The 13,337-nt window shown below is 44.1% G+C and overlaps 1 protein-coding gene across 1 annotated transcript; it reads left to right on the top strand.

The window, feature by feature from the left end:
* The first annotated feature begins 1,946 nt into the window (after positions 1 to 1,946).
* On the top strand, positions 1,947 to 11,889 carry LOC149321629 (2'-5'-oligoadenylate synthase 1-like). The gene is made up of 6 exons (XM_089525763.1): positions 1,947 to 2,135; positions 4,801 to 4,996; positions 5,098 to 5,300; positions 6,824 to 7,065; positions 8,369 to 8,513; positions 10,928 to 11,889. Exons 1-6 carry the CDS (start codon positions 1,965 to 1,967, stop codon positions 11,192 to 11,194), a joined length of 1,224 nt encoding a protein of 407 aa, XP_089381889.1. The 5' UTR covers positions 1,947 to 1,964; the 3' UTR covers positions 11,195 to 11,889.
* The last annotated feature ends 1,448 nt before the right edge of the window (positions 11,890 to 13,337 follow it).

The following is a 13,337-nucleotide window of genomic DNA, read 5'->3' as shown; positions in this document are numbered from 1 at the left end:
ATACCAAGGGCCCACTGTATTAGTTCCAGCCAGTATCTAATTTCAGAAATCGTGTGTGTGCGTGTGTTGTGTGCCTTCAAGCCGTTTCCGACTTATGATTACCCTAAGGCAAACCTATTATGGGGTTTTCTTGGTAAAATTTGTTCAGAGAAGGTTTGCCATTGCCTCAGAGCATGTGACTTGCACAAGGTCACCTATTTGGTTTCATGGCTGAGCTGGGAATCGAACCCTGGCCTCCAGAGTCCCAGTCCAACACTCAAACCACTGTGCCATGCTGGCTCTCATCATAGGGCTGACCTATAATCAGATCAGTGCCCCCACACACAGCATGAATGACAGGCGTAGTACGTCAGCTGCAGCAAGAATGCCAAGGGTGACCCTCTGTTCTCTGCCAGGTACGTTTTGATCAAGAGCTTCCCTTATTATATTCTTCCCCAAAGCTATCTCAATGCTCTACATGTGCTGGTCTTTCTGTTGCTGAAAGAGCACCACTGTGATACACTGAGGGGGGGATTTCAAGTGGTTTGAGGGAAGAACAAGACTGGCAAGAGGACAACCTGTCTTGGTGTAAGGGAGGGTGCCTCCTGTGTGCAAGCAGACAGGAGACCTAAGGGTAGGCCTGCCTTGAGCTGTTCGACAGTGGAAGTGGTGAAGTCTCCTTCGTTGGAGCTCTTTAAACAGAGGCTGGATGGCCATCTGTCCCAGGGGGTGCTTTGATTGTGAGTTCCTGCATGGCAGAATGGGAATGGACTGAGTGGCCCTTGGGGTCTCTTCGAACTCTATGATTTTATGATGACAGCTTTGGTCTCTGGCTTTGCCAATGGGTGGAAGCCCTATAAAAGCTTTCAGATAGACACCAAGCAGTCCTTGCAACAAGAATGCATGTTTGAGGCCAACTGGTGGAGGGGGGAGCAACTTAGTGCTGAACTACAGGCTGGGATCACTTTATTTTTCATTTCATAGTATTTCTGATTTCTATGCCTGTGTGTAAAAACTGGACAGTGAAGAAAGCTATAGGAAGATAACTTATCTGAAGCATGGTACTGGAGAAAAGGTCTGCAGGTGGGGTGTGGAGGTGACCCCCTGCATTTCATAGGGTGGTTTTTGTTTTTGTTTTTGTTTTTTACGGCAAAGAATCCTCAGAGGTGGTTTGGCCTGTTCCTTCCTGTGAAACATAATAGCCTACAGTCCCTGGGATTCGTTGGCAGTCTCTCATTCAAGTCCTCCCCAGGGCTGGCCCTGCTTGGCATCCAAGATCAGACAGAAACTTGGGATGGGGGCAAAACTCTCCAACAATGTATCCAAGGCCAGCCTTTCCCAGGCCTGTGTCTGATCAGAGGCAGGGGAGGTGGACTTGAACCCTGGACCTGCTGGAGACAAAGCTGCGTGAATGAAGGCTCATTCCCCTGCCCTTTGCTGCTCCCTGCATAAGTTTCTTTTCCAGCTTTCCCTAGAAAGCAAAAGTTGGTGGCACTAGAAAGAGGCCTTTCCCCACATCTGGGATTGTTGTTAAGGAGGCACTCAGAAATTCAAGTAGACCTTAAAGCTAAGCTTTCATCTTCTTGTCCCCCTGCTTTCATTGGAGGATCCCAGGACTGTCTCTTTAGATACTATGATGACATTTCTATTACCACAGCCTCAATGTAATCAGCTTGGCTTCCAGGGAGAGTCCAGCCTTGCTCTCCCATTGGTTCGCCTCTCTGGCTGTCCCCTGTACCCCCAGCCCCCTCCCCTAGCCCCCCATTTCCAATGATGTTCTCTTGATCCATTTTCTTCCCTGTCCAGCTCTTGCATCCCTCCCTGGAGATGGGGAATATGATGCCTTGGACAAGGAAAGGCTTCCAAATGCCACCTTAAGAGCTTGGGTTGGGCTCAGTGACAGAGGAACCAATAAATAGGGCTAAGCAGAGGAGAGATTTGGCACTTCAGCAGCAACAGAGGATCATGAGTGCCAGAGAGCAGGGATGGGACTGTTGTTGTACCAAACCCCCTCCAACAAACTCGATGCCTACATCACCGACCACCTCCTGCCCAGCAGAGAGTTCCAGGAGAATGTCCAGGATGCTGTCCACCGGATTTGCTCTTTCCTGAAGGAGAGGTGCTACATGGATGCCAGGGTGATCAAGACCATCAAGGTGAGCTTGACCTCCTCTTTCCTCAGGCTAGAGCTAGGTGGCCTCTTGGGCAGAAGACCTCTGGCAGAAAAAAACAACTCATCACTGGATCAGCTGAGGGCTATGGAGCACCAGGGAGGCAGCCTTCTTTGCCATCCCTTCCTCATGGCCAGTCTTGGACAGTGGCTAAGGAACAGTGGCCAAGTCTTCCTGGCCAGGGAAGTTCTGGGACTTGCAGTCCAAAAGGCAAGGTTGGTTGCTTGGTTGCTTGCTCCTGCCTAGTGAGCAGGATATGGGCAGAGGGTAGAATAAGACTTGTAACCCAGAAGTGGGAAATGTGTTTCCCTCAAGATATAGTTGGATTGCAGCTCCCCTATACCCTAGGCAGCATCACCAACAGAGAGGGATGCTGGAACTTGCAGTCCGACAACATTTGGAGGGCTGCAAGATTCCTGCCTCCACTTTAGCTCCACAAGCCCCGCCTTCCTTTAATTCAGAGCTGAAAGTCGGAGGGGATCAGAGCTTGAGAGAGCTCTGCTTTGCTGTTCCTGTCCCCTTCCCACAAAGAAAGGACTGCTTTGGTGATTATTGCCCATTTTCTGGAGAGAAAAAACAGCAAGGGCCATTCACACTGCAGACCCATAGCACAGTGATTCCACTTTAACTGCATAATTCCATCCTACAGAATCCTGGGATTGCCAGTTCAGGGAGGGGCATCATAGGATCCTCAGATTTGGAATTCCTCTAATGTCTCCCCAAACTGCAAACCCCAGGATTCCATAGGATGGAACAATGGCAGTCAACATGGAATCATAGCACTGTAACTGGGTAGTGTGATTGGCCCCAAGAGAGCAATGCTCACCCTTTGTTTTCCCTGAGAAACCCTAGGAGAGGGTGAGGAGGAGAAGGCAAGAGGTGCCCTGAGACCCTTTGCCTCCCCATGGAAAACAGGGGAAATCACCAAAGAGGAATTCAGTCCAATAGCTAGCAAACATAGAGGTAAAGTCAGAAAAGCTAAAGTGCAGAATGAACTCAGGTTTGCTAGAGAGATTAAGAACAATAAAAGGGGCTTTGGGGAGGGTATGTCTGTAGCAAAAGAAAGAACGAAATGGTAGGGACACTACATAGAGATGGTGAAATACTAACAGAGGACAAAGAAAAGGCAGAACTACTCAACACCTTCTTTGCCTCGGTGTTCTCACAAAAGGAAGAGGATGCTCAACCTGAGGAAAAGGGAGCAGAGGACACAAAAGGGGAAATGTAGCACAAAATAAGTAAAGAGGTAGTACCGGAAGACCTGGGTAATTTAAATAAATTTAAGTCTCCAGGAATAGATGAACTACATCCAAGTGTATTAAAAGAAGTGGCAAATTAATCTTAGAGCCACTGGCAATAATCTCTGAGAACTCCTGAAGAACAGGAGAAGTCCCAGCAGACTGGAGGAGCACAAACATTGTCCCCATCTTCAAAAGGGGAAAAAGGAGGATCCCAACAATTATTGTCCAGTTAGTCTGACATCAATACCAGGAAAGATTCTAGAGCAGATCATTAAACAGAGAGTCTGTGAACATCTAGAAGACAATTCCATAATCACAAAAAGTCAACATGCGTTTCAGAGAAACAAGTCATGCCAGACAGATCTGATCTCTTTTTTGATAAAATTACCAGTTTGGTAGATGAGGGGAGTGCTGTAGATATAGCGTATCTTTATTTCAGTTAGGCTTTGACAAGGTTCCCCATGATATTCAACCAAACAAGTGTAACAATGGGTCTAATTAGGGGAATTTTAATTAGCTCAGGTTGCTGGAGGGGAGGCTTACAAGTACTCTGTGAGACCAGCTCCCAGTCTGTCTACAAAGGGACCAAATAACTCCCTAAGAAACAGTGCAGAGGCAGGCTTTATTAATTAGAATCTAAATTTATTGAAAAGAGAGCACACACACACACAAACACACACACACACGTGTTCAAGGCTCAGGAATCAAGGGTGGAAGATGGGGACAGACATGAGGCAAAACTAGGGGCTATACTTACTCCAGCAGAGACCTTCTCCTAGGATCCAATGGTGAGCGGATGGAGATGTGGGACACAGTTGCTTGGAGTGCAGGGAGGGAGCGATAGTGCCAGAACCAGGTTGGGCCATCAAACCAACATAGTCTCGGTCTGTTTCCAACTTAGCACACAAGGCAAGTGAACTCCAGAGTTTTTAAAGGGGGCAAAAATGAGCCCAGGCAAGAGGTGTGCAATTAATTTGTGACACTTGGGTGGAGGTGTTAGGCTGGAATAATTTGGAGGGTCAACAGTTGGAGAGAGGTGCTAAGCTGATCAAGTGGGCAAACACTACACCTTTTCTTAGTCATTTGCATTAAATGACAAACCCATTTGCCACTCTCTGGGAGGACATTATTTGTTAAGGCTGACCTCTTTTGGGCGTATTGTGTACATGGTCCCGCGCCCATGCTTATCAAATTTGCAGATGACACCAAATTAGGAGGAGTAGCTAATACCCCAGAGGAGAGGATCAAAATTCAAAATTACCTTGGTAGATTAGAAAGTTGGGCCAAAGCTAACAAAATGGGTCTCTTCCAACTCTATGATTCTATAAAAAGAGCCTTATGGATGACACATGCACCCTTAGGGCTCACTCTGTAGTCTCTTGAAATAACCAAACCCTTTTTCTTTGCAGGGAGGCTCTGCGGGAAAAGGGACAACTTTAGACGACAACTCAGATGCTGACCTGATTATCTTCCTCAGCCTTTTCTCCAGCTACCAGGATCAGGCACAGAAACGTGCCTCTGTGATCAGTACCATTGAGAAGAATCTGCTCCAGTGCTGTGAGAGTCTAGCCTTCAAAATTGATATCCTGCCCCCACGGATAAAAGGTGAAGGACGACGTTCTCTCTCTCTCTCACCATGCAATCAAGGAACAATCAAGCACAACAATATTATGATAACCCACTTTCCATCTCTCTTCCTACTTCAGGACAGATAACTCTGTCCTTCACACTCCAGGAAAGATACAAGCCACCTCCTAAAGTCTATATAGATCTCATCCACGCAGGCGGAAAGCCTGGTGAGTTCAATACTTCTTTCACAGAGCTGCAGAGGAATTTTGTGAAGCACTGCCCAGCTAAAGTCAAGGGTCTGCTGCGTCTAGTCAAACACTGGTACAAGGACTACAAGAAGGTGAGCTCTTCCTCCTCACTGGATTGCATTAAGGAGGACAGTAAGGTTTCCAGGTCTCTGCTTTGGTCTCCGACCCTTTTCCCCTGCCAATGGATGTGGTGACTTGCATATCAGTGAGTGGTGAATCAGCTCTGGGTTTTAGTTTGAACTGCACAAGAGTTATCCAAAGTGCAGAATCTATTTGTGGGTAGGACTTGCCACTGTGAATAACATTTAAAGTCTGGACTAAAACTTGGAGTAGATCCACTTCCCCCACAGACATGGAGGCTGCTAGCCACTGCTGCTTTCTGTCTCCTTGGTTTGCTACTATTTTCCCTCCTAGACTTGTCAACTCAACAAAGCGGAGATCAGTTCCCATGCTGGTTCTCTTCATTATCTATCTCCACAGAAGGAAGATGGAAATACCAACCCTCTTGCACACACCCACTGTCAGCACAGCTGCCCATGGTTCAGGGAGCTTTTTGGAGGTGTTTAGAGGCTGGGTTCCTACATCATGTTGGTGGAACATAACGTTCTCTCAGTGTACGTCCAGCCTGTCTGCTTCTACCCCAGTACAATTGATATTTTCACTGCCAGAGTGTGCCCAGATGGCAAATAGTGCCAGAGAGAGGAGAGAGTTGCCAGGGTTGGTCTGGATGTTTCATCATGCACACAAGTCACAACTTGGTGCTGAAGTTAGCAAGTAATTAATACCAAGCAGAGCCTCAAAAAAGTAGGTTTAGGGAGTTACAACTCCCCAAAACACCTCAGCCAGCAGTTTGGGGGACTCTGGGAACTGTGTTCCAAAAAGTTACTTTTTCAAACACTTTCATCAAAGTGTAACCTCACATTTACAGCTCCATGGCCACAGAATGTGGGGTGCAATTTGAGTTTCCCAGAGTGTTAACCCTTTTGAAGGAAACAAAAATATACAGGTATTAAAGTTAAACTTGTTAGAGTTCAGCTTTCATCAGCAGAAGAGCAAAACAGCAAAAAATAAATCAGAATATTTATTCTAAATCTGCCTTCCTAAAGATTAAAAACTTATTCCAGAAAACAAAAAGAAATGCAGTTTGTAGTTTAAAAACAAACAACAATGACTTTAATAAATAAATGCATAACAACTGGTGATAATTTGGGTATAAAGATGAAATCTCACCGTCTTTAATATAGCAGGAAGAGACTGTTAATCTCAGTTAGAGGAGATTGTTACTCTGACTGAGACTGAGAGGAGACTGTTTAGAATCTTGGGAGAGAATTTGTTAAACAGCTTCCAAGAGTGAGTAACCAAAGTCACGTTTAGATAGAATGAGATGAGAAGCAAGTCCCTGTCTTTCTAAGGAGGGAAAGGAGAATGCAATGTATAAATTTTCCAATTGCGTGGCAAACAAATTTGGATATTTGTATACCTGTACAGAAATTCTGTATAGAGGTATAAATTAACATACCATGATTGCTCAGATGGAGATGGATGTAGGACAAGAAAGTCAGAATCTACAGTCTCCTCTGACTTAACTGATTTTGGTCCTCCTCTTTTAAAACAGGGCCTGAGAGAGAGAGATCCATCAGTATCCCTTCCACCCAAGTTTGCCTTGGAACTGCTGGCCATCTATGCTTGGGAAGAAGGGACTGGTCGAAAAGAGCAGTTCAGCACAGCAGAAGGGTTTTGCACAGTGATGAAACTCCTGGTTCAGTATAAAGAGCTCTGTATCTATTGGACAGAGTACTACAGCCTCGAGGAGCCCACAATAGGGGCACATGTAAAAGAACACCTGGTGGGACAACGGTAAGAATGCTTGCTTTCTCTTGTTGATCTTTCTTACAGATACTTTTGTTAGCTTGGCCAGAGAAACCACCAGTCTTTCTTTCTCTCTGTTTTTAAAGACACATATACTTTCTACTTCAGCACACTTGTACAGCCTCCAAATGCCAGTCTGCATGGTTAATTCATTTGCAAAAGCTGCATTTTGGTACATGAAGTCAGTATCTCCCACTAGCCCAAAGAAGCACACTTAGGATAAGGTCCATGATTGCTCTGACTTGTAGGCCATGAGAAACTCAGTAGAATTAGTGTCTGTGTCACGGCCAACACAGAATATTTTTATGCCAAATGGAGAAAGCAAGATGGCACTCCCACACCCACCGTGGTTGCTAGCAGCTTCTATGGAAATAGTGCAGGAACTCTCCAAGGTGTTGAACCTTAGCCACAAAATAGGTTCCCTTAACATTCTGGCTAAAACCCAGAGTGTGTTCACTGCTTCACTAGCCTAGAAGCTACCAGCCCCTCCTGCTGCTCCTCCCCACACACTTCCACATACAGTATATAAGCCTGGTCAGACTGTCAGTTGAACCTTATATGGAAACAGCAAGACAGTGTCCTCCTGAGGAGAGCCTGGAAAGGTTACGTTTGGGGGTTTCCAACTCTTGAATCACCCAGCCAACATGACCAGTGGTCTCTTGCTGAGGCAGCAGCCTAGCCTGGGCAATGCAGGAGAAGTCCATGGTCCACACAACTTCATCATCCAACCCTTTGCTATTTTCCCCAACAAGGTAAGGTGACCATCTCATTCCACAGTCAAAGCCATCCTTTCCTCTTTTGGAATCTGCCTCTTGCCTCCTACCCTTTCTCTCCCTTCCTTTCTGTCACTTCTTTTCTCATCCATTCTGCCATTCTCACCTTTTCTCTTTAGTTTTGCCATCACCTGATGTCTATCTGTCTGCCCATCTCTTTCTTTCTTTCTTTCTTTCTTTCTTTCTTTCTTTCTTTCTTTCTTCTCTCCCTCTCTCTCTTCCCTTCCCCATTCTTTTTTCTCTTAGTTTCTGCCACTCCCTCATTGGTCTCCTTTCCTACTAGACCTTTTTTTAATCTCTCTTCCCCTTCTGCCTCTCCCTCTTTTTTCACTTACTGTCACTCTTTGTCTCTCATCTTCTGTCACACCCTCTTCTTTGCCTATTTGGTACCTCCCTCCCTCTCCCTCACTCACTCTCTCCCTCCCCCCCCCCCCGCTCTCTCTTATGGCTACTTTTCTGTGTGTTTATATAACACATTACAATATTCCTTTTAAAAATGCTGTGTTTTTTGTTCACAGTCCTGTGATCATGGATCCAGCAGATCCAACTGCAAATGTTGCCCAGGGGAGAGGTTGGTATTGGTTGTCTAAGGAAGCATCCTCCTGCCTAAACAACCCGTGCTGCATAAAAGGCAGTGTGCCTGTGACCTCCTGGAATGTGCAGGTACTGTTGATACACATGGGGTTCCTCTTGATATCTAGTTTAGAAAACACATGAGGTAAACACATGAAATTATCTCCTGAGCACAGTTTTAGCGTTGTTCACATATGCAGTGTTCCATGAAAAAAAATCCCTAAGCTCTTGCTTGTTCATTTTCACATGGAATTTGTGAACCAGAATCATATTTACATGGAGAAATTACTTTGGCATAGCTACATGGATAAACTGTCCCTTAGAGATGAATCATTAGTGATTCGTTGAGGTTCCATCCACACTGCAGAAATAATCTGGTTTGACACCACATTAATGTTAGGATGTAGAGAGAGAAGCTCTGTCCCTTACAACCACACACAGTGTTGATGCATGTAGGCAGGACGCCTAGAAGAAGGTCTGCAAAGAGCAAAGGTACTGCAAAGCCTCAGAGCTGCACAGCAAATTTCCTCTCACACAGGCTGCAGCCTTGAGCTCCCAGCTTGAGGAAATTAATCTCCAGACAGCAGACTTCTTTCAACACAAGGACTTTTAATCTTTGTTGTAAACTATTTACGAAGAGTACACTGAGTATCAGATAGCCATCTTGAATGCTCACTATAATGCAGACCAACGAATTGCTACACCAACCACCAACCACAACAACCCAACAACGGAGATAGTCACCTTCTCCCTTAAATAGGTGGTCTTTTTGGAAGTCATGTGACAGTCATGCCACCAATGAAACCTGGCTGGTTTCATACCCAGTACCTGTTGCATCAGAATACTACCCATGATGCACTGCTGGCTGACTTCACCTACTGTGCATGTTGCATCAGGCTTCCCAAGATGCACAGCTCACCAAATGCTGACTCATGCATCTGCCACTTGAACTGCAGTAACCTCTGCTCCAGTTGCACATAGTGGCCACATCCATGTCATTTTCAGATGAGTGCGCCACATGGTCCTGACAGTTAACTACCATGGCTCAATGCTATGGCATTCTGGGAATGGGAGTTTGTAACCCCAGATACAATTTGTTCTTCATCATAAGAGCCCAGGGCAGTCAAAAAACAAGTTAAACCATACGTTTAGAACCACAAATATACCACATCTGTTGGGGGATACCATTGTGGTCTATCATTGAAAGAAAAAATGGTCTCTCTTTTTGAATTTTGTAAACTTCACTTCATATTTAAATCTGTTACCAGGAAACCATGTAGACCTCTGGGGGGAGGTGTTAGAGGAAATAACACCTTTTAATCTGTTTACAGATGGTTATTAATCTTGTTATTTAATGTTAATCTTAATTCTTTTTATGTATTTTTATAAATAAAAGAAAAAAAACCTCACAAATATTCCCCTTTCACACTGCATCGTTATGCCACTTTCATACCACTTTAACTGCCATGGTTGCATCTTAGGCGCAGTACAGACCACCCAAAAAGGGTGGCCCCCTGGCACCTGTTTTTCCGCTGGAGGGAAGCCTCAGCTGCCAAACCATGTGAAAGTGTGTTCTTTTCAAGCCGTGGTTACACATGTGGATGCCACGCAGTGCTTGCATAACAATGGCAGTGCCCATGTATACAGGGCGCCACCATTTTTACACCCTCATCATATGCCAGGGTTGAGGGGCGTGTGGGTGAAGCGCCCTGAGGCAACCCTAGCATGTGATGAAGACATCGCAAAGGGCCGATATGTACTAGCCCTATGTTTGGCTTTTGTTGTTTGGTCAGAGGCCTGAAAGCTCTCTGGCAGAGAATTCTAAATTCTTTGTACCTCCTGAACCTACAAATCCTGAGTAATAGTGGTTAAAGTTGTATCTAAGTGCTATAATTGTATAGTGTGAAGTGGGCCAACAACAATATAGCACAATCTAATGTAATGAGTTAGGGAAAAAGAAGATAAAATACTTGATTATATTCTGAAAGTCTGCAGAAATAAATAAATTTGCATTTGGTGCTAGGCTCATAAGGATAATCCTGTTGAGGATGAACCATGGAAAGTTTACTAGACAACTGTTCCCAGTTTAATCTTTCCATTTTTCCAGTGTTCCTGGCAGCACCAAATACAACATTTTCTCAAGTGGAGTTGCATAGCACTCATTCTCAACAGGTGCTTTTGCTTCACTCACAATAGTATGCAGAGTATTTTTTTCACACCCAATACAGGACTGTATATCATTACTCTTCATCTAAGATTTTGAAACATTTCTCTAGCATGTATTTAAAAACAATGACACCCAAATGTGTTCCTGTTGATGTCTACTCAAAAGTAAGTTCCACTGTATTCAATAGATCTTACTCCCAGGTTGAAATTTAGGAATTGATTTGCTGAAAGCTGCTTGATTCTTTTTCTTTGTGCACAAGTTATCTGAGCCTTTCCATTATAAATGTGTGTCCCTGGCAAATGCTGTTCAACATTTAGGTCAACTTCTTCTCTTCCAGCCAGCCAGAAATCTGCTGGAAATAGAGATCAGTGTGAAAGATACCACCACCAGCAGACTTAAGGTCTATACTGTTTTACCCAATGAAACTGTTCTGGATCTGAATAAAAAGATTGAAGCACGCAAAAACATACTTGTGGATCAACAGCGCTTAACTTACATGGATAAGGAACTACAGGATCAAAATACAATTGCTGCTTATAATATTAGGAATAAAGACACTGTCTACCTGCTTTTGAGACTTCGAGGTGGCCATATATCCTTTTGAAACATATATCTCTAAATTGTTCCTTTACAGCAAGGAGGGGGGCACTGTTTGTGGGCTTCAGCTCCCATAATCCCTCACCACCAGTGGCTAGGGCTGATGGAAGTAGAGACCAAACATGTCTGGAGGACCATGATTGTCCACCGCTGCTTTACACAGAATTACAATCAGAAAGTTTGAGCATTCCCATTTTCTTCTTTAGTTTAAGCAGTTGTTCAGTAGCCCTGCTGTTCGCTTTAAATATTAAGGTTGATCATTAACAATATCTATTACACTAACAAATTATAACAGATATAATAATATGACAAAAAGTCAACAATCTCAGTCATATCATTTCTCATAAACATGGCCATAACTGGGCAAGTGAAGTTCCTAACAGTGCAGTCCTCTATGTAGGGATTCAAGGGCATGTGCTCGTATGTATATTGGTACTGCAGCTGAAAAATTAGTAATAGCTACTTTTGCAGATTATATTGTACAGAATATTAAAGATAGGTTGCAAAATATGTACTGTTTAAATGCTTTGCAAACCTTGGTCAAAATTCAGTAAAAGTTAATATGTCAGAAGTTCTTTCATGCACTTGGGCATTTCTCCATTTCTGTTCTCTACAATCTTTTTATAAAATACGCTGTCCATTAACATTAGTTTTCCACTGTTCAGTTGGAATCTATACAATATATATTTTCTACTCTTAACAGGCTGGTTAAGAATAATCTTTTTGGTAATTTCATCCTTTCAAAAGAACCTAATCAAATATATTTCAAAATCTTCCCAAGTGTGCATGGCCATAGCTTATTTTAAAGTTTGGGGTTAGTTGTTGTGGTTCACTGATAGCTAAGCTTCCTTCTTACATCCAACAACCAGACTCTGTAGTGTAGCATAGAGTGATTTATTGAAGAATAAGTAAAGCAGTAGATTACAGGTAACTCAATGACATAGTTGTGGTCAGCTCTGAACTGTAATTGTCTAACTGTATACTTTTATAGGATTTCCATTGGGGTCCCACTCCAAAGGCTACACAACTATTCCCATTGCCTAGTCTCTTCAGAGACTCCTAGTCCCACCAGTTTCTCACCATGACATTGTTTGGGTTATATGTTTTGATCAACACATTCCTTTGCCACAGAACCATTCTTCCATTCTGTGGCATCCTGGAATTAGGCAGGAGCATTTAATATTCTCAGCCAGAGATCCCCTGTAGTGCCTGAGCAAACTACAAGCCTGGGATTCCATAAAATGGAACCATGGCAATTAAAGCGGGGGAACTGATTGCGATCGTCTTCCTCATCATGTTTCATTGGGGAGGACTGGCTGTCTCTGGTGATTGAGTCCTTCTGCAGAATCTAGTTTCATCTGCATTTCCTAGGGGTTCATAGAATCATAGAATCGTAGAGTTGGAAGAGACTGCAAGGGCCATCCAGTTCAACCCCATTCTGCCATGCAGGAAATCTCAATCAAAGCACCCCTGACAGATGGCCATCCAGCCTCTTTTTAAAGACCTCTAAGGATGGAGATTCCACTTCACTCCAAGGGAGTGTGTTCCACTGTCGAACAACCCTTACTGTCAGGGAGTTCCTCCTAATGTTGAGGTGGAATCTCTTTTCCTGTAGCTTGCATCCATTGCTCCGGGTCCTAGTCTCTGGAGCAGCAGAAAACAAGCTTGCTCCCTCCTCAATATGACATCCCTTCAAGTATTTAAACAGGGCTATCATATCACCTCTTAACCTTCTCTTCTCCAGGCTAACCATCCCCAGCTCCTTACGTCGTTCCTCATAGGACATGGTTTCAAGACCCTTCACTATTTTAGTCACCCTCCTTTGGACACGCTCCAGTTTCTGAACATCTTTTTTAAATTGTGGTACCCAGAACTGGACATAATATTCCAGGTGTGGCCTGACTGGAGCAGAATAGAGTGGCACTATTACTTCCCTTGATCTAGACACTATACGTCTACTGATGCAGCCTAAAATCGCATTGGCCTTGTTAGCTGCCGCATCGCACTGTTGACTCATGTTCAACTTTCGGTCTACTTGGCCTCCTAGATCCCTTTCACATGCAGTCTCATTCAGCCAAGTGTCCCCCATCCTATAGCTGTGCATTTCATTATTCCGCCCAGAGTGCAATATCTTACATTTCTCCATGTTG

Source organism: Sceloporus occidentalis, unplaced genomic scaffold, assembly GCF_023333645.1.
Source record: "Sceloporus occidentalis isolate IW3139 unplaced genomic scaffold, rSceOcc1.0.p SCAF_1, whole genome shotgun sequence".
Taxonomy (NCBI): domain Eukaryota; kingdom Metazoa; phylum Chordata; class Lepidosauria; order Squamata; family Phrynosomatidae; genus Sceloporus; species Sceloporus occidentalis.
The sequence above is the reverse complement of the archived record's forward strand: the minus strand, read 5'-3'. Positions and strand labels throughout refer to the sequence as shown.

Bases quoted from the DNA above. Each gene is read 5' to 3' on its own strand.
- LOC149321629 (XM_089525763.1), top strand. From the start codon at position 1,965: ATGGGACTGTTGTTGTACCAAACCCCCTCCAACAAACTCGATGCCTAC. The intron at 2,136-4,800 runs GTGAGCTTGACC...TTTTCTTTGCAG, and splicing joins GGGTGATCAAGACCATCAAG to GGAGGCTCTGCGGGAAAAGG. The intron at 4,997-5,097 runs GTGAAGGACGAC...TTCCTACTTCAG, and splicing joins CCTGCCCCCACGGATAAAAG to GACAGATAACTCTGTCCTTC.